This window comes from Meleagris gallopavo, chromosome 3, assembly GCF_905368555.1.
Source record: "Meleagris gallopavo chromosome 3, MGAL_WU_HG_1.1, whole genome shotgun sequence".
Classification (NCBI taxonomy): Eukaryota; Metazoa; Chordata; class Aves; order Galliformes; family Phasianidae; genus Meleagris; species Meleagris gallopavo.
In genome coordinates, this window is record NC_139406.1 from 27285376 (window position 1) to 27305965 (window position 20590).

Sequence of the window (20590 nt, forward strand, 5' to 3'; positions counted from 1 at the left end):
AAACTAATGTGGATGTGGCAATATGCTCCATGGTCTTTGAACTGTTATGTGGCCAGGTGTTACCGTTTTGCATGAGAAAGGTTTTCTTCTCAGGCCTGACTCTGTAATTTCAAGCCTTCAGCTTAGTCAGCATTCTGATGTAGCAGTCAGTTGATGGTTTGTTTGACTGTATATCACGAAATCCAGAAGGATCACCTCTTTCCTATTCCAAATGACAGTGCACATCACCATACCCACTGAGGGCTGCATCTCGATCTTTTTCTTTGATGCAGAATTCACATCTCCTCACCATGGATTGCAATTAGATTCTGGCTTGCAGTGGTGACACCATGTCTTGCCACTGGTAATAATATGACACTGGAAGCTGTCCCTTTAGCCTCGTACTGTTCCAACAGGTCCTGGCAAACTTGTATACTTTCAGTTCCTGCATGAGCATTCTTGAGACCCATCTGGTGCTAAATTTACGATATTCCAACATAGCAACTATTGTTTCCAATGCTGAAGCCAGTATTCAGCTCTGCACACAGTTTCCTAATCCTAATCTGCTGATTAGGATGAGCTGTTTGAGATGCTCTTCATTTTATGGTGCGACAGTTTTGTGTGGCCATCTGGAACAATGAAGTTTGTCTTTCAAGTCACTGTTGTCACTCCTGAAATGCACTATGCATCAAATTCAGTGACATGCCTTTGCTTCATACATACATCAGATGACATATGTCAGACTGCCCCTCTGCTGCCATCTGTTGTACAGTAACAAAAGGTAATGAAATATTGGCAGGAAGGTTCAGCCTCTACTGCCATACAACCTCTGATGTCATGGCCTCTGATGTCATGGGCCAACATCATAAAATAGGAGCTGTTACTTTCAGAGCAGCTCCTCATAGATAGAACTTCCATTACGAGTAGATTTCTCTATTAATTATCTATCTATTTATATCAACACATGGAGGTAGACTCAATCACATTCTGACCCTATCAAAACACTGACTCATGCGAATTGTGTAAGAATTCTTTGGCATTGTACAGGCACTGTACTAAAATACAACAATTGGGAAAAGATGATGATTGGATCATTTAGCAAGTTTTTCTCAGCAGTTGTAATACACCACTTAAGAACTCTGGCAAATAGTATTAGGTTTATTTTTGAACTATAAAAAGTCCTTTATACATCCTTGACTACCTATTTACTACTTTATACGCAAAAAGTGTTCTTTATATGTGCTTATATAACTTGGGCATCTAAACACTGTTTCTGAGAAACAAAACATCTTTTAGGAAGATTCAATATCCTAGTCCTCATCACAGAATACTGCTGAGAAATCCCACAAACTGCCTGAGGGTTCTAACATGTCGGCCACCAATATCAGTGACATTTATAATCTAGCACTCTTGATGTCCTCAGTCAATAAAGACTATGGAACTTTAAAAATAACATGCACCATTCATGTATCAGGTCTTCTTAATGCATAAAATGAACAACAAAGTAGAAGAAAAAACAAGATAAAAAAGAGGTACAAATCCAGTCATTAAATTTCTTTTCCTCAACAATTAAAATAAATAAATAAATAAACTGTCTTCTCCTTCCTCTTTGGAACAAACTTTCCTTTCATATCCACAGAGAACTTAACGAAAACTGACAAGCGATCTACAAGATGCAATATTTTGTAGAGCTACATAACACATTTGATAAACAGATTTTTCCTACTGCAGAAACTGATTCACTGCATCCTTTCTCAGAGCGTGCAAAATGTATCTGTTATTCTTACAGGAGACTTCTGGATGCCCGACAGAAAAAAAAAGAAAAAAAAAAAAGAAAAAAAGAACCACATTCACAGAACACTTAAGGGGAAAGGAAATGTGTCATAAGAGAAAGGTTGCAAAGACCTCACCCAGAAGACCTCTGAGTCAAAAGAAACCTCCCTTCCTCTCTGAAAGATGATTAAAAAAAACCATACACTCATATCTTGCTGACTTCAAGCAGACATTTTTGACTTAGGTGTAACCTGTGGAAGGGAGATAACTGATCGGAGTCCATCCACCCTCTTGCTGAATAATAGGCTCTTTACTAACAAAGAATACAACTGTCACATAGTCTCCACTCTGAACTGCTCATTACCTTTCACTTCATGTTGAAATACAGAAAAAAGTGTAATTCAAAAGGGACAAAAATACCTACAGCAAATGGTATTATGGTATTCTGCTGCAATACCAAAAAAAAAAACAAAAAAAAACCAAACCACCAAAAAAACCCAAACAAACAAAAAACCCTTTTCTTCCCTCTGTTACCCTAATGTTGTTATGACTATAATTGCTTGTGCAAAAATAGGACCGACCACCTTGGTAAATGTAAACAGATTTGAGTCTCTTCCCCTCAGAACACAGGGCTCTAGTTGGAGAGAAGTTTTCACAGTAATGAATGGGAGCAGATGCACAAACGAGTCTGCAGTGGTTGTTCTCAGTCAGTTGTTACGAAATTGAGGGACAGAGTCGCAATTGCAATGGCTGGTGATACCATGCCTCTCTCATAAAATGATGCTTCTGAGAGTCGAAAGAAAGACGTTAGAAAAAAAGGCACAAACACAGGCTCCTTGCTAAGCACTTAGTTGCTTCACAGAAGCAAGGCCCACTGCAGAAATATTATTGCTAATTTAAATGTCAAACTGATTCAAAGTACACAGGGACAAAGCAGATTCAAGAAACTTTAACTCATGCAGCAGAGAGATGGAGAGCTCTATTGATGGCCTCTTTAATGACACAGCCTTGCATACTATAAATGTACCTTACTCTGCACTGTCCTATAGTGTCTGTATCCATTGCCTTAGGGTCTAATTTGTAGCCACATAGAAATATATCGTTTTGAAAACCTGACGTGAATAGTAGTAACAGTATGATTTCATACCAATCAAGATAAGCCAAAAATCTGTGCTCTTAGATTATAAAGTGAGATGGAAGAGTGGTAACAACACCATGGAAATGAGCAAGAAAAATATCTATGCAAAAAAATGAGAGTATGCTATGGAGGAACATGAGTGGAAGAACACTCAGATGTTTATATTTACAATCTTGATTCAAATTTTGCAACAGAAGGTGGTATAATGAAAAATAATATGATATTAAAATCCCAGTGGACAGATAATGAGTTGCTGAGCAACCAGACGTAACTTCTGACATCTTAGAAGTGGAAAACGTCAAGCTACAAACTCAGCTTCCTAATTCTGAACAACAGAACTGTTTCTAAAATCTTGGCCACTGTTCCAAAATGTATTTTAATCCTAAGAAAGATATTGAGTCATCATTGCAAGTGGCTTCCAAGTTCATGACTGTAGTATACATACGTATATGGGAAATCTGACAACTACAAATTCAAGGACCGAGTGGAAATGAGTTTATGGTTTAATAATTATGCTGTATGTTAATTATTATTTCAGAATAATTTCATTCATAGGCTTCCTTTAATAACTTTCCTTTACTTTCACTACTCAAAAATTCTGTGGCTCTGTATGTCAGAACAAATCTCAGGTATGTTTTCAATACACACTATAACCATGTGATTTAAAGTATTTCAGGGTTGTCTGCAGATACACATAAATTCAGTGGCTTTCAACAGGTCATTTCATTAGAGTATCTCATTCTTTTGACATGTTTCTAATATCCTCAATAAATCACAGAGTATGCACTTTCAATAAATGAAGTACTCTATTTATACTAGTTTATATTGAAAAGGATGAACAGTACTGTAACACAACCTCTCCTGTGAAAAAGGCATCACTACCAAAGTCATGAAAATGCTTCTCAAGACCTAACCTAGGGGCCTGCTAGTTCAGTGCCACTCCTCTTGTTGAATGTTGCTGGAATCAGAACTATTCCAAGCACAAGAGGGGCTGGAACAGGGGAATACATGCTGTGCAAGGTAGGTGCCACCCACAAAAGAACAGGAATACTCCAAAAAATAAATAAAAAACAACAAAACATCCTTGTGTGATGGTCAGTAGAAAATTTTAACGAAGATGGTAAAAATAGCTGATTTCTTCAAGTGGCTTACTTACATGAACAAAAGGCTTTCTCAAGGCATTGATGGCAGGTTTTGTTCTCTCTGCTTTCAGTTCATTTTGACCAATCCTGCCATTAAATGCCTTGAGAAAGCCTTTTATTCGTGTCAGTAAGCCTCTTCAACAAATCAGCTATTTTTGGTAATAGATACTTGATAAAACACGGGGGCAAGCAGTCTGCTCTAAAGGTAAGACCAAAAATAATGAGTCAACAACTATCCTCAGCAAACCAAGCTTGAGATTTTAGTAAAGAGGAACATAAGAAGCACAGCAAAATCCACAGGATGTCAAGTTTGTTTGTTTGTAGCAACACCCAGGAAATCATGTAAACATTGAAAAAAAATGAAAATTTCATTTGTAGTGCCTTCTGAAAATGTGAGGCTAATTTTACACCTGCAATAAAAGCCATGACACAATTTTTATTTAAACCAACTGTCTTGTCACACTGAAACTGAAATAAAAAACTACAAAACAAATGTTAGAATATTTGTGCCTGTCATATTGTCCCACTCTTAACGCAGTACAGGAATTTGACTGGCTAATAGCAAAACTTACATGACTTATATCCACATACAATATGAAAGGCTTCTGATTCTGAAAATCCCAGCAGCTGAATCAGCACACAGCTTCTTTATCACAGTCTACAAATCATGTTTTCTGGCTTCTGACATTAAAGCTATTAAAAAGATGGAAGCATTGAAGAGTCCTCTTCTAATTCTGAAGTTGTCTCCAAAAAGCCTCATGATTTTGCTTGGAACAAACCACTCCATTTCACAGAAAGACTCTCATGGAAAGCCCCTCGGGCCTTATTTATCATTTCCCTGCACTCCAATTTCTTCGCTTTTCCATAGACATTAAAAAAGGTAATTATTCCCATAAACTTTTTTTGCCAGTGTATAATACTCTCCATCTCCAAAAGATTTAAATACTCAGTTGCACAATTCTTCCAATAAATGATCTGAACTACACTTCTTTCTCTTTTTAAGTGAAGTCACTGAATAGAATGTGCTTAATTCTGTCAGATTTCATCTACAGCTTCTCTCCACATGCTCTACAATGCTCTACTCACACAGATTTTCTCTCATATGTTTTGTCTAAATGATGTGTGCTTTTTCTGTTTGTGACTCATTTTATACTCTGCCTACCATAAGGTGACCCCAGGTTTTGCTAGCACATCCTTGGAAATGCTGTGATAGTGAACAGAGAATGTTTGTAAAGGAGTTTCATCTTTTGTTCACCCCATACACTGTACTACTCTACATATCTGAACAGTGTACACTCCAAGTTGCAACTTACCAAGGAAAGGATCTCCTTGCTCCTACAAGCAAGGCATCTTAGTTTTTGGATTTCCTATTGGAAATGTTACCATATCTGGATCTTTCAAAGAATACTTTTTCACATGGCTTCCCATTATTCTAAATTGCAACACTCTGGGGATGTTTACAAAAAGAGGGTAAAAATACTTTCTAACAAAAAAATCTATGTACTTCTTTCTTTGACTCTGCCTTCCCATACAAAATATTTGGTGCGTGCTCAACACTCTGAAACGCTGTTCAATTGTCATCTAAAGAGAAATGAATACTTGCTAGAAGAGATTTAGAACAGTTACAGAGGAAACACTACCTTACAACAGACACTGAAATAAGAAAACTAAACATGAAATAGCAAAACTAATTATGCTACACTATAAGATAATTAGAGTTACTGCTGGGGTCTTACACAGAAGGAGGTAAGCCCCACAGAAACAAAATTTGCACTATCGTATGATTATATGCAGTGACTCACCTACTCAGAAAAACGAGCAGAGAAAATGTAAATTTAAAAGCCTAAACATCTCTGATCCCTTCATACACATGGCAATTTCTGGTTATAATCACCAGGCAGGGAGACAAGATGTATATTCCTAAAGCAATGTCTACACTGTAAAGAAAAAGGAATGCCCTAGAGCTTAACAATGGGTTAAAAATACGCTTGTTGGGTTGGAAAGTCACACTGCATGTCTCCATAACAGCTATAGTATTTGCTTTTCTACACAGCTTTATGGAAGGAGATAGTTTGAAAAGAAAAATGCTTCTGAAAGTTCAGAACACCACTGTTTTCATTTTCTATTAATGTGTTAGTTTCACTGGAAATAAACATGTTCCCCCTTTGCAGGATCTTCCTGTTAGTAACAGTTGCACATAAATAAAGTTTTCTAAACAAACATCTTATCTTTTTATGGAAGGAAGTCCATTAATAAGGAATTGACGTCCTTCCCTGAAAAAAAAGAGATCAGTACTAATTCTTTCCCATAAACTAAAGAAATAAACTTACACCCTGAGATTTTTTACTCTATTTTCACAGCAAACTGGAGAGTCTGCACGTAGATAAAAAAGAACTGTTTGGGCTTTCATATAAACGATACTTCTGTTGCTACCTTGCCACATAATACATAATTAATCTCTTCCCTCAGTTTTTGATTGCTTCATGGAACTTGTGCTCCATTTCAACTGTAATCCAAATATTCTTGTTTGAACTACTACAGTGAAGCCTGTGAACCACTTTCAGTGTAGGAGCTTCAGGAGCACAAATCCGGTTCACTATTTTGACATGGGCAGTTGTTTCCATAAAGATGTCCTTTACCCCACAAAAATGCAGGCAAAGTAACTCTAGCAACTGTGTTATACTTTTCACCATACTATTCACTGGCTTCGTTGGCTCAACAAGACACTTGTATTGTCCAAAATTCTCAGTGGAATATCTTCTGATGCAAACTTCACCTCTTTTCCTTCAAAACAGCTTTTCCTTTAGACTATAAGAATTTGAAATTGACACTACTGTATGCTATTTTTTGACAAAGACTTTTTTTTTCCAAGTGGCTTCAGAAATCCAGCACTGTTATGTATCTATAACAATGCTGAAAATACAAATGTCAATATTAAAAAGAGATTAGTTTCTCACTGGTTTTGTGCAAAAGAATGTAAAATGTCAGTGCCACACTACATGCAAATAAGCCTAAGAGAATGGCAGAATAGTGTGGTTACTTTAAAATTTTTGAGTGTTTGAAGTGCCGTAACATTTTCATACAAAAACACCTATTTATCTTGAATCACAGTGAACACTTAAATCCAAGGGACACAAGAAAAAACCTCATCACAGTATCTATAATAGGAATTTCAAAAAGAAAGTAGACAAAGCCAGTCCCATTACATGCCCCTGAAGGTACTGGCTCCTTGCATTCCTATTTAGTGTCCATATCTAGATTTTTACAGTTCACATTTAGAATGCTGTTTTTAATGCTGGATGCAAAAAATCTTAATGTGCTTGTGCATGTTCAATAAGTCGTTTCCACTAAACTCCACTTTTTTCAAACGGTTAGGTCCTCTGAAAGGCTTTTTTCCTCAATTTCTATTTAATTCAGGCTGACTATGTCATGGAACAGTGATCCTTTTTACAACAGAGCATTGTTTTAACAGACTACATGGTACAACTACGAAAACAGGGAAGATCTTCTGGTATCCAGCATAAGAAACAAGGATGTAGGCATCATCTTGACAAGTATTTGAGGAAAAAGCATGTTGAAGATTTTCATTAGAACACTCACCTAATTTCCAAGACTATCCTGGCCAATAATGGTATCTAGCCACTCTACATAATTACTAGCTTTTCTATACTTATTTTTTCTTCTCTCTCCTTCTCTCAGCATAATAATGCTTCACAAAACTTTTCCCATTTAGAAAAATTCATAACTGAGGAAAGCTTGGGGCAGTCTCAAGAAAGCCCAGTAAATATGTACAAAACTCCAAGACTTTTAATGATTTTATCTTGTAAGATCAATAGTTTCAGTGTGCAGTACTTAGTGGTTTGTCAAAATGTCTGTGAATGACTTTAGATGTGATGAATGAACTGATGGTAGCCAGCATATTCCACAAAGAATTCAATTTCTGTGGTGCCACTGTTACCTGTACTGTTGTCTTCTCCTGTCCGCTCATCTCCATATTCTGCAACGGAGGTGTCAAAACTGGTGGAGGAGGTGCTCTACGCTTTTTCACTTCTGGGTTTGCTGTCATTCCTGAGATATTACCAAGGGACAGCGATGGACCCAAGGTACTGGAACGGGAATTCACCGAAGGGGAGTTTGGTGCTGTGGAAAAACCCTGTAAATAGATTAACATTTTGGATTAACATCACTTTTTAAAAACAGTGGGAGAGAAAGAAGAAAAACAAGACACATCTGGTTACCGTTTAAAACAATGATACGAATAGTCATGTATGTTCATCTGCCAAACTTGCTGAACTGCAAACTGTAACTTTTGGACACTTCTAAAGGTCAACTGGAACAAAGCCTACAAGCAGTATGAATGTCAGAAGGCACTACAAGCATCTATTGCGATATTATGTTACAGTTGATGGGAATATTGCCACTGTTTGCTATTTTAAATGCACCATATAGATATGGTTATCCAAACACATTTTCAGTGGTATCTCAATTACAAACAACACACATATCTGAAAGCAACCTTTATTCTTAATTGAGAACACTGTATTAATTGTATGCTGCTTGTATCCCAGGCTTTTATTACTAGTTCTCCACAGATTAACATAAGAGAAACTCTGCTACCATAAAACTATTTTCAATTTATATGCATAATCAAGTGTAAACATTTACAATCTACTAACACCAATCAATGAATACGCTCAAAAGAAATTCCACTGACAGGCGCCATAGTGCATTTAAACAGGCTCAGAAGAAAAGCAGAAACTATTTCAGTAATTTCTTTATGCTAAAAATTACTTCAGTTCTCATTCAAAACTTATTAAAACCAAGGGAATAATTTTCACCGATTTCTGAACAAGACCTTTATACATTTTTATACTAACATTCATTCAGAAATACGTGCAGTAATACAGTAGTAAGTCCACTAATAGGAGATGACGAGGAATTGAGATTGAAAGAAAATGTTGATTTTTTTTTTTTAGTTTTACACTTTAACCGAACTTTAAAATAATATTTCTGAACTTGCTAATTAAGATCTTTCAAATTTTCCTCTCAAAACCCGTTAGTCATTTTTTGCTATCTTTACTAGGAGAAGCTTCCATACTAAACAGAAGATTACTTTTCAGTTTAGTTATGAGATAGTTACTTTTGATAAATGGTTTCTGAGAACCATTACTGGTATCAACCCACTCTGAGCTTGAGTAGGATGCCTACTCTGGAAAAGAAGGTTGATGACCGTGGTTGATAATGCTGTTCTCATCACAACAGAACATGGTACTGCATGTGCAAAACTCACCACTCAGTATGTAAAGCTTTCAGATGGAATTTTGACCAAGATGACAGAACACATACTGGCATGGAACTACAACTCACCAGAAATCACATCATTCTCCAAATAAGATGGAGTTCTTTGAACCTAAGTTCTAGTCCAGGAAGGGCTGGAAAGAGTTCTGCCTCTATTGCTTTATTATTATGGTGAATACCTGTGATTTCTGGAGGACTGTAACTTGCAAGGAATTTGTTCATGACATTGTATGATAATTTCCTTCCATACGTATCAAGATTGATCTTACCTAAAAGTTAGAAACGCAGGGCAATAAGCTCAAAAAGATAATTCATTTAATTGTAGTACTTTTGAGGAAGTATTTATGAAGCATAAAAAGCTAAAAAAAAATTAAGCAATGAAAAAACAGACACAAACAACAGAGGTTCCTGACTGCCTAGCAAGATTCAGTGTTTTGCAGATTCCTATGAAAGCAACTGAAAGTGGTAATGCAGACAGCAAACCCATTGGCATCCTATCCTGCATTAGCCATGGATGTGACTTAAAGCTGATATCTGGACTTTTTTGTTATTTTTTATTTTGCACGCTGCACAGACTTCATGCCAGAATTGTGTATTTAGCACAAACAATGCATGGTACCAGACTGCTCTGATCAATACAGTTTCATTAAAGAATTAAAGCAGTATTTGCCATGTCTTTTTCATCACTATTCTCTGAACTTACTATCATCCACTGTTCCTAAACAAAAGAAAACAAAAAAGCTCAAAGTGGAAGGTGGGGTTTGAAAGACTGGATGAGATCTCATAAGGAAATATTCTCTTTTCTTAGACCTGTATCTCAGGCAGTGGGAAAAATAACAATTTCATCTAAATCTACAAGGTTTTAAGTTCATCTCAGTGCATACTGCATCTCATTCTATAAAATAAACTTTTATTTTCTCCTGAAGAAACGACTGGGCTCACAGGGTGAAGTAAGTAGTAGTCTCTATTTCCCACATACTTACAAAAACATTTTAAAGTCTACACGCTATGATTTTGTGATTTTAATTCTTTGGTCCTATTCACTGCATCACAAAGATGAGAAATTTTGTTCACATACAGATACATAAAACAAGAAACAGCTTCTCTCCCAGCGTTAAAAATAGAGGTTACTAACAAGAACATAGGATGTACCACAGGTGGAGGGAAAACCAAGCTCATGTATTGCAGTCAATATAGTTGCATGAAGAAGTACGCCCTTATCTCTGTTTCACTTGACAGCAACAGGTTGTGGAAAACGTTCTGCTGAGAATCAAATTCAGTTTCTACAATCTGAGTGTTTTGTAACTACACTGTAGAATTAAAAAAGAAAACAGGAAAAAAAAAAGTTGCTGGATTGGATTACACAGAGTTTTTCAAAATGTCTCAACTTGTAAAACCTAGTAATTACACTAGCATTACAGCACTTTGCTGTTCCAATGATTAAGTAATGCAAACCAACAAGAAAAAAAGTTTCCTCTTTTTTTTTTTTTTTTCTTCTGAATTAAGCCAAAGAAAACCCATTATAAACACAGTTGCACCTGCACAGGTCCCCACTAAGTCTAGACTCTAGTTGAGCAAGAGTCTAGATTGTACAGCTCCTGTACAACTACAGACTAAAGTTCATTTCAGTTCCGTAAGACAGATGTTGGAAGGAAGGAAGGAACGGTTTGTAGAACTACAGAGTACCATCAGATTTCATGTATACACTGTTTAATGTTAGATTTGCCATCTAGTTTCTTTCCTGCTCCTTAAACTCCTGAAATATAAGGGACCTTCTTTTTTCTTAATGTACCTGACTCTTTGAGGATAAACAGTTTATTTTCAAAGTGTTATCCCACTTCTTGAATTTAGCTTTCAAAGACTGGACTGCCAGAGGAGGACTGTTTAAAAACACAGGCCCATAAAAGCTCAGAATAAATTGGTGGTTCAGGCTTACCAGTTCCATTTTCAGAAGAAGTCAACAAGATTGAGAAATACCACAGATCATGGAACTCAACTCAAGTATTATAAAATGCCTTTTCCAAATGATTTCCTTTTAAAGTATGAACTTAAGCTCTGATGTCTTACAGGTATTTAGGAAAACTTTAGTGATCATATTAATAAAACTATGTGAGATTAATCAATTAAGATCTACTAAAATATAAATAGTCTCGTTGTGGGAATCCCACTTTACAAGAAGAGATATCTATAAAAATGGAAGTCAGTTTCTGTTTACTTTCAAAAGATATCCTTGATACATAAGCTCTCTGACCCAAAGCTCTGTTACTAGCATTTCCTTGATTTTCTGATGACACTAAGTGGCATTTAAAGGTCAGCAAGGAAGAGGCTGCAGCTTGCCTGTGAGAGTGATCTGACTTCCCGTTCCCTGTCCGCACCGGACAATAAAAATTTTTCAAAATGTCAAATTCCTTTCTTGTGAGACCTTTCTTCCACAGCTCTTTGCCAAAACTCACATACTTGAGATCTCAGTCTTGTTATGCAACTTCCTTCTCAGGAGTTTTTAAATCAAAGGTAATCAATTGGGTTGTTTTTTTAGCACTCAACGTACCAGATGCATCAGCAAGATGTAGCTGTTTGGGTTTTTCTCCAAAAACAAAAGAGACAAAATAAAATATAAAGGAAGTCATTTTGTTTGAAAGTATAATGCGGGTAAACGTGAAAAATAACATCTAGAGCAAGCACGCAAGTCCAGTTACACAGTGACAACAAGAGTAGTTTTACCTTTTGGAAATTTAAACTCCATTAATGCAAACACTTATTGATTGCTGAATGACAGCAACTGGCTACAACTGGCCATTTAGAATACCAAACATGTTAGGTCAGATCTACTGCACACATTAGAAGTCCGAGGCCACGTGCCTTGAGATGACAGTGAAATTCTTTATGCTAGCATTAAATTTGACAACACGAAAACTGAATCCAAGCTCCTGCTTCAAAACCAGAGCAAAATACTGTGGTCGTAAGATTACTTGGAACCACGCTTTTTTTTTTTAAATAAACTGTGACATCTCAAATCTTCCTTTTTAACTGGCCACATTGAATACAGCTTGTTTTTTGTACTCCGTGATGCACTTGTGATGATCACTATGATACTTGCATACAGCCTGCAGCCAGAAAAGAAAAAATACGTGTTTCCTCGCTCCAAAATTTTTTAAAAATGCATTTTTTTGCAATTTACTCATGTTGGTTTATTGTTTCATCCCATGTTTGCATTGGCAAGAAATAATCAGGTCACTCATCACAATACTAAAAGAGAAAACAACCATTCAACACATCCATGGCAGTAACTCATATGGGAAGAATCATGTTGATTTTATGTATCTAATGAAGCTTTCGAGGTCTTCTTATAAAATTTGAGTTATGTTTTGAAATCCGTACACCTCCAACCCCATTTTATTCTCATCTAAGTCTGTTTTAGTATCGAGCTAGCAATTCCAGATCCTATGGTCAGGCATCAAGTGGTGGACATCAGAACTCAAACAGCTTGAATCAGAAGTGCCTGAAGATGTTCTCTGTCCTGTGCCCTGTCAGTTCTCCCTCACTATGGTTGACCACACTCCTGTCATTTTAGTAGCAAGTCTGTTAACCAGAAATCCTAGCAATGCAAGGTACAAGCAAGAATGCTCCTGTATAAGCACATCATCTCCCAGCAGACAAGTAGCATTACCTATCTGCCCCTGCAGAGGTTACTAAAATCCTCCTGTGACAGAGGTATACACCATTTTCAATTACTCTGTTTTACGGCTAAGACTATCCTTATCGTAATGTATTTTTTTCCTCGTAATTTAATTAAAATTTCCCTTCCTAGAAATTGATTTGATTCTCTCCTGTCCTCACCGTGGTAAGGTCATTTAGTGTAAAATATCCCCTATCTCTACAGATAGAAATGTGTCCTCTATCTATCCTCTATCATTTCAATCACTGCACTAACTCACAAGCATGCATGCTATGGGCCTTGCTGAATCAGAGCTGAGGAAGCTGGTAACAGGAAGAAAACAAAACTCAAAACTCAATTCAGAGCTCTCAGAGTTAACAAGTCAACTTCAATCCAGTGAAGTGAAAATGAATTTGCTACAGATCTTTCTCATGCTCAATTTATTTAGTTACTGTCACTGTGTGTCCTGTGAAGGATGAAAAATTGTTCTGTTGAAATCTGAAGCTAATTAGCCACAAATAAAAGAAACTTAGGTTACTGAACATTCTTTTCTAAACAAATGCGACTGTTATAGGAAGTAGGTGTATGTTCAAAAAAGCAAGCTTTAGCTCACACAAGCTGATATATTTTCCTCTTAATATTCCATGTACAAAGTACTTTCTATCTTCCACCAGATTCTCAATTTCCAGAAATATAGCTAAAAATCTGTGAAATGTGAAGTTCTTGAAAGACATTTCAACACTGGTAGAAATCTAATGACATCCATGAAAGCCACAAGCTTCAGCATGCGTTACTTGCATGTCCAATCTCATAAAATGCCACATCAAGATTAGGGTGACATATAGATAACAGAGAAATCAGACATGTTTATGCAGAAGCTTCCAGAACACGTCAAATTCCATCACACCCTCATTGTGCTATGTACTTGATACAATCAGGATAAACACTTTTTTATTTTCTTCTGGATGATAGATGCATTTTAAGTAGCTTTAAGATGTAAATATTCTTGGTTTTGGAGATGTAAATTCCAGTCAGATGACAAAACACTCATTAAATATAACACGGAAAGCACTTCTGCAATGGATATTTTCTATGGCATGTGGTAGTTTCATACAAACCTTACAGTTCATCACCCTGTGATGGTGGGAGGTAAGACTGCAGGCCGCAGACACACTATGAAGTGAATTTGCAAGTCAAGTTGAACCATGGATGAAGATCTGTGCTGCTGGCAGGTGCTTAGAATAAGGTTTCCTTGCATTTCATAAGTGTGAAATGAGTGATTTTGACTTTCAGAAGTGCACATAAAGCTGTCTCAATTGTTACAATACTGGTTTTTTTTTTTTTTGTTTGTTTGTTTGTTTTTTGTTTTTTTTTAAATATTGCTTTGGGAACATATCCTAATCTGTTTATATATAAAATGTACCCTTTCAGAACGGACTTATATCTTCCAGGTTAGACTGCTAGAAACTTATGTTTCATAAGTCCAAACCCTTAGTCACCGCACACTGTCAAAATGTGTCAGCCTATGAAAAAAAGACTGCATTTTGAAAATAGGTTTTTCATAACTGTCAAAAATATGAATATGTTAAGGCAATATAGGGAAAAAGATTAAATTCAAAATATTCTCATAAGGGAGCATCTAACAGAAGTGTCAGCAAATTTACTTATTCATGATATTTATCATATTTTTGGATAGTTAAATGCGTATGCACTAAATAAGAGTATCATGACCTGATAGTGCAATGACAGATACGTGACAAAAAGAAAAATGTTGCTATGTTCTATGCCAGTAAAAAAAACAAAAACACAACAACAACAAAACAAAAACCAAAACAGAAGACAATAAGGAAAAACGAAGATTTATCTATTCAAGATGAACTATAACATCAGATAGAGATTAGAGATGGGTTTGCAATGAGAGAAGTACAGAGAATTCAATGAATTATAATATTACATAGGGAAAAATGTGGAAAACACTACATGTCTCTTCTGGATATCCATACAAGTGGTACAAAAGAAGAAAAGAAAGAAGTAAAAAAAACCCATATATATATATATATATATAAAAAAGAAGTGAGAACAGCAACAAAATGATGATTCATTTGACAAAATGAAGTGGATATGTTCTCCAGATTTGACCAGGGGGGTAGCCTTTGCAGAAATTCAAAGATGATAATCCAGAAAAAGGCAGAAGCAAAGCCTTCACTAAATTCTAGGACAAGCTCAGGCACTTACGTGCAACAGAAACCATATTCTGCAAAAAAATGCAATGACTGTTTATATTCACTGGCAAAGTGAATGCTCAGTTGTTGGTGTGAAGATGGTGGGGGGAAAAAGGTCACATGAACAGAACTCAAACTGGTAAAGATTCAGTTGTGAGAGGAATGGAAAAGGGGTGAAAATACAGATTTGTAAGCAAGTATTAGCTATTTCTGTGGTAAAAAATAAATGCAAACAAAGACACACAATGAAAATGGAAGGAAATAAGCAAAGAAACATCTTAAAACCAACCAAGAGATGTTTAAAAACCAGTGACAGACCTAAAAGAAAAGCGTGTTTAAAATACAAAGGAAAATCCACATGGACTCTAACATCCAGTTAAATCTCAGTATAGAACAGAGACAAAAATATCGTAACAGAAGTGAAAAAAAAACAACCCAAGGATAGAACATTTGAAAAGAGTCTGTTTACACTTGGCCGTAAGAAGGCCATTAATAAATCTAGTGAGAACAATCTTGGAAGAATTAAGACGGAAAAAGCCAAATTTTTCTGAGTCTGAAAAGGCTGCTTACTTCTTTTCACTTACACTTCTGCATTCTCTAAAAATAGATGAGCTCAACCAGATAGTATAGCACAACCAAGCCAAAAACCCAAATCTGTCTTTATTAAGGCTTTGGCAACAGACTTCAGGAAACGGAGTTCAAAATGTCAAAGACCAACAACAGTAAAAAAGACATTTTCATAATTTCCACTGGTGTTAAGCATTCATCAATCATAAATAATAACAGAAAGGATCAGAGATCTTGAGCAGAATTAATTCATCATTGCAGTAAGAAGTAATTTTTAATAGGCTTCATCATTCTTTAAATCAGTCAGCCAATATGCTCAGTCTATGGAAGACACGAGTTGCTATACTTGTGATATATACCTTTATGAAATTCAAAATACTTTGAAAAACTACTGAGAAGAACTTCCACTGCAATAAATTCTTGTAAATACAGGAAATATCAGGCCACCAGAGTTGACCACCTTCAATATATTTCCACTGTAGATATTCCAACGTGTACTGGAGAAGGAGATGGAAACTCCACTTGAAACGTAAAATGTTTGAAATGTCTGCTCTAATGCCTGTATAGCTAATTTTTACGGAGATCAAAAATAAGAATAAATCCTGGCAAAAGGTTTTTGTGTACTCATTCTTTTGGTTTTAAAGAAAGAACTTCTGGTTTTCTTGGAAGTGTTTTTATTCGAGGTATACTGAAGAGTTCCCCCTGTCTTTTAGTGAAGTGGTCTCCTCCAGCAAATTTTCCAGAGACAAAGTACATTAACAATCATTTCTCATCATCATTCAGTGGCTGCTGAGCTTCTGGAAGACACAACTTTTGGCCTGTGAAAATTTCATCTCAGTAAAAACAGTACAGCTGTTGATGAATGGAAAAAAAATGTATGTACTGATATGCAAAGGCTAATTTTCACTGAGATCTGCAGAACTTCCCTAAAGTCAAAAAAGCTGCTCTGATTTACTCAAGCTCAGGGAACTGGCTTTCACTTCCAGTCCCTATCATCCAATTCCCACACAAATACTTGGTTAATTTAGATTGAAGTTGTGCAACTATTTTTCCCTTTGAAATCTATGGTGAGTGTATGTGTTTAGCTACAGGGAGACAAAAAAAATCACCCAAATGTCAAACCAAATTTTCAAGAAAGAAGCTTTCAGAGTTTTTAATGGTAAAACTGCCAAAAAATGTTACTGAAAAATGATATAACCTCCAAAGACATTAAAACTTAAATTAGAAGAATAAAACAGCTTCAGAGCTCTGAAATTAGTGCAGATCATAAAACAAATGCTAATTACAGAGTCACAAAGGGGACTCAAGTCAACAGACAGGAATTATACTATTTCAATTAGCTCTTTCAAATGACTGTATGTGTACATATACACGTATATATATACACATACATAGGTATGTACACACATTGCTTGAATAAACTCTTTCAGATGTCTGTATACATGATTACGTGAGCATGTATACATACTTGGACACAAAGAGCACAACAGCCTGATTCTTAAATCCTAAACAGAAACCTAACCAGACCTCAAACTGCATCTACAGTTTCCATGCTAAGCATTTCTGGCAACAAATAATGTGCCAAAGCAGACCAACCCTTTAAGACAAACAACAACGTACACATGTGCTCCAGCATTAGCTCAGGTATTGATGGTAATGAATCATTTTGATTCCTAACAGCTGAACATCATGATCAGTAACGGTGGTCAAGAGACAGTACAAGGCTGAGGAGAAGATACAGAGAAAACAAAATCCGTTGTTCTTGTTGAATAACGGATGAAGCACATCCAAGTGGATGTACACCTCTGCCTTTTGCTTCATAATGGTAGAAACGAATACCTACTGAAGTTAAGCTTATGCCATTAGAGATGAAACATTTCAGCAGAAAATACATAACTCTGAAAAAGTCACAAGAAAATTCATTTCAGGATCATAAGAGATTCAGGTCCCAAACTTCCTCTCTAATCAGAAGCATTCTCCAGAATAATCAATATGCTAAACATACTGGCAAAAATCATGCAAATTCAGTAATGGAGCAAAGAAGAACACTTTAAGAACAACAAAGCAGATTCACCTCAGAATTTTCTGAGAATTTTATTCCACTATGACTTCAAATATCTTTGACCTTTTGGCTTTCCCTTAGGATACCAGTGTATGATTTCTGATACTTGTATGAGACCAAATTTCGCACGGCACACAGCTTTGTTTCACATGTGGATTTTGTGTGAACTTCTACGAGACCAGAATTCAAACAGCTTGAATCAAAAATGCCTGAAGATGTTCTCCCTCCTGTGGTCGGTCAGTTCTCCCTCATCATGGCTGACCACATTCCTGTTTTATACACTCACACTAATAGGAGTATTCCAAACCATTGGTATTATCCATTCCCTATGGAGAGCTGTGGCAGAACCCTTCCAAGATCAACTCTAAATTTAGATGAAACTTAGGTTAACATCTGTGAAAACAGACACAACCATACCTGAACTTACACTTTCAACAGCACAGTAACTTCTGAAAAAGGGAAGCAGTACTGAGAACTGTGCTTTCTTTCTGGGTATGCATGTCAGATAGCAAAGAAAAACTTGCTTTTGCAACAAATTATTGGTTGATGAAATCTGCTCCTTACTTTGCCACTGTTTGCAATTCATTTTCTGCAAGACTTAACATGTTTACGTTGGGGTTTTCTCCCTTCCTGGCCTGAAAATGTTCCAGGACTTCAAGGACTTTATCTGTGTCAACTGTCCATCAAAAAGGATCTAAGTTCATATATTTTCAAAGATGACAGTGGAAGCGCCAGCAGATCTTTCTTCTTACAAAAGAGAATCTAAAGTAGCATGAGGAAGAAGGATTTTAAAATGGCCTGGCATAGATAATGGCTAACAGCTTACAAAGGACATGGTCCAAAGCCAGCTGAAACCAGCAAGAATTTTTCCATTGGCTCCAATAACTTCTGTATCAAGTCTCCAATGGACACTCTAACGTTACGATGCCAAAAGACAGCAACAATATGCTCTAAACTACGTTGTCACTTCTCCAGGAATTTTTCTTCAGTATATTTCTGAACTCATTGACGATCATAACAATGCTAGCATAGCTCTGATTTTTTAAATACATATTTTGGCTTCATATATCAATACTTTAGTCTCTATTGTAAAAAAAAAAAGAAGAAATTAAGAAATGAATTCAAAAATACAACAAATAGGTAAAGGGTAGTATTAGAAGGGTTATCTGAACACAAGAACAAAAACCACAAGAAAACTGCACACAAACCAATGGAAAGCCTTCTTATGTAACTGTTTGGAAAGAATTTAAAAAAAACAACTCCTAGCCCCCCCCCCGCTCCAGATAATGTAAACCAGTGTATGGAACAAATGACTACAGAGCTAATAGACCCTACATCACTTTCACCTTCAGCATGATGCTTTCCTTTGTTTTCATATTCAGCCACAGGAAATTAAAAGTAGAATAATAAATTAAGACAATTCACAATCCAAAGCAAAAACATTACAAGTCTTGTCTTTTGCACAAACATAATAAGAAATTTTTTTCCTTAATTCAACAGGTTTTCTCTCTCAAAAAAAAAATATTTTTTTTTTATTATTTTTGGGTGGTGGGGGCAGTTTTGAAAAGACAAGTTAATTTTAATTAATTACTAGTTAATGACTTTGACTTCTACAGCTAGGTTGATGTTGTCTTTCTGATCTATAACCTTTAGACTAGAACAAGGACGTTGTTTAAAATTTGTTAAATTTAGACGGCGCCACAAACCAGTATTACCCCCCTCCTGCCCCTGCTGCACTAATCTCCCATGCCAGCTGCTCAAACGTTTACATTTGGAGGGCTTTCTCTGTTTGTGCAGAAACGCTCTCTGCACAGTATCGCTCATCTGTACATTTGCCAGAATCAAGGCAAGAAAAGCCTTACTGCTGGAATTCTTGATTAATAAATAGTCTTAAATGTTTCTTCTGCCCTTCCCTCTTCTGTCAGATCCATTGCCATTAGGTTTTTACAAGGCAAAACTCTACAGTGCACTTTATTGGCCTAACTATTGTCCTATGCAAACAACTGTAAATCAAGCAAACTGAACCTGTGAAATTAAACCATCTCTGTGCTGAAATTGAGACGTGTACCTGAATATTTGCTGGAACAGAAATAAGAAAATGTTATAATCAGAGGAAAGTAAAAAAAGTAAGAATAATCATATTATAACGGTAATCTCTCCATGTCTCTGCATTGGATGCTTCAGAGTGCCTGCTCAGCTCATGTCCTGTGTTCCACCTGGCTCTCACCAGATCACCAAAGAACTGAAGCAGCAAAAACTCCAACAGGTGCTCAGTATGATACTGAAAATGTCACTGGGTCCACCTCCTATGCCTACAGCCCATCACTGCTTTAAGAACTCTCCAAGGCTGTTTTTCGCTATCTGCCTTGTCTTCTTCTGGTCCTCCTTCTTGTGTAAATGACAACAACAACAAACAAAGAAAAAATAACTACAAGAAAGAATATTTACATGAACATATTACTACTTCACATTATGTCTGTAGGAAGACTGGTCACTATTTGACACTCTCCCTTTCCCACTTGCCTCCCAAAATACTGCCAAGAACTGAACTGAAATACTAAACACAGGAAGATAAGAAAAAGCAGTGCCTAAAATACTTGCTACCATTTTTGTTAAGCTCATGGGAGAATATCAGCATTGGAGCTGCAAGCAAATGACCAATAAATTCTAATTTAGCAACTGCTCACTAGAAAAGAAGAATGTGAAACAGCTACATAGACTACAGGCATTACGTCTCTCCTAGTAGCTAACAGC

At 36.3% G+C, this 20590-nt stretch overlaps 1 protein-coding gene across 7 annotated transcripts in view; it reads right to left on the reverse strand.

The window, feature by feature from the left end:
- The window catches only part of COBL (cordon-bleu WH2 repeat protein), a 160343-nt gene that overhangs the window by 64996 nt on the left and 74757 nt on the right, over positions 1-20590 (reverse strand). For all 7 annotated transcript variants that reach the window (XM_085220502.1, XM_085220501.1, XM_085220504.1 and 4 more), the window contains one exon: positions 7991-8185. In XM_085220502.1, coding sequence (XP_085076628.1) covers positions 7991-8185 — 195 coding nt within the window. The remainder of the gene's footprint in view (positions 1-7990; positions 8186-20590) is intronic.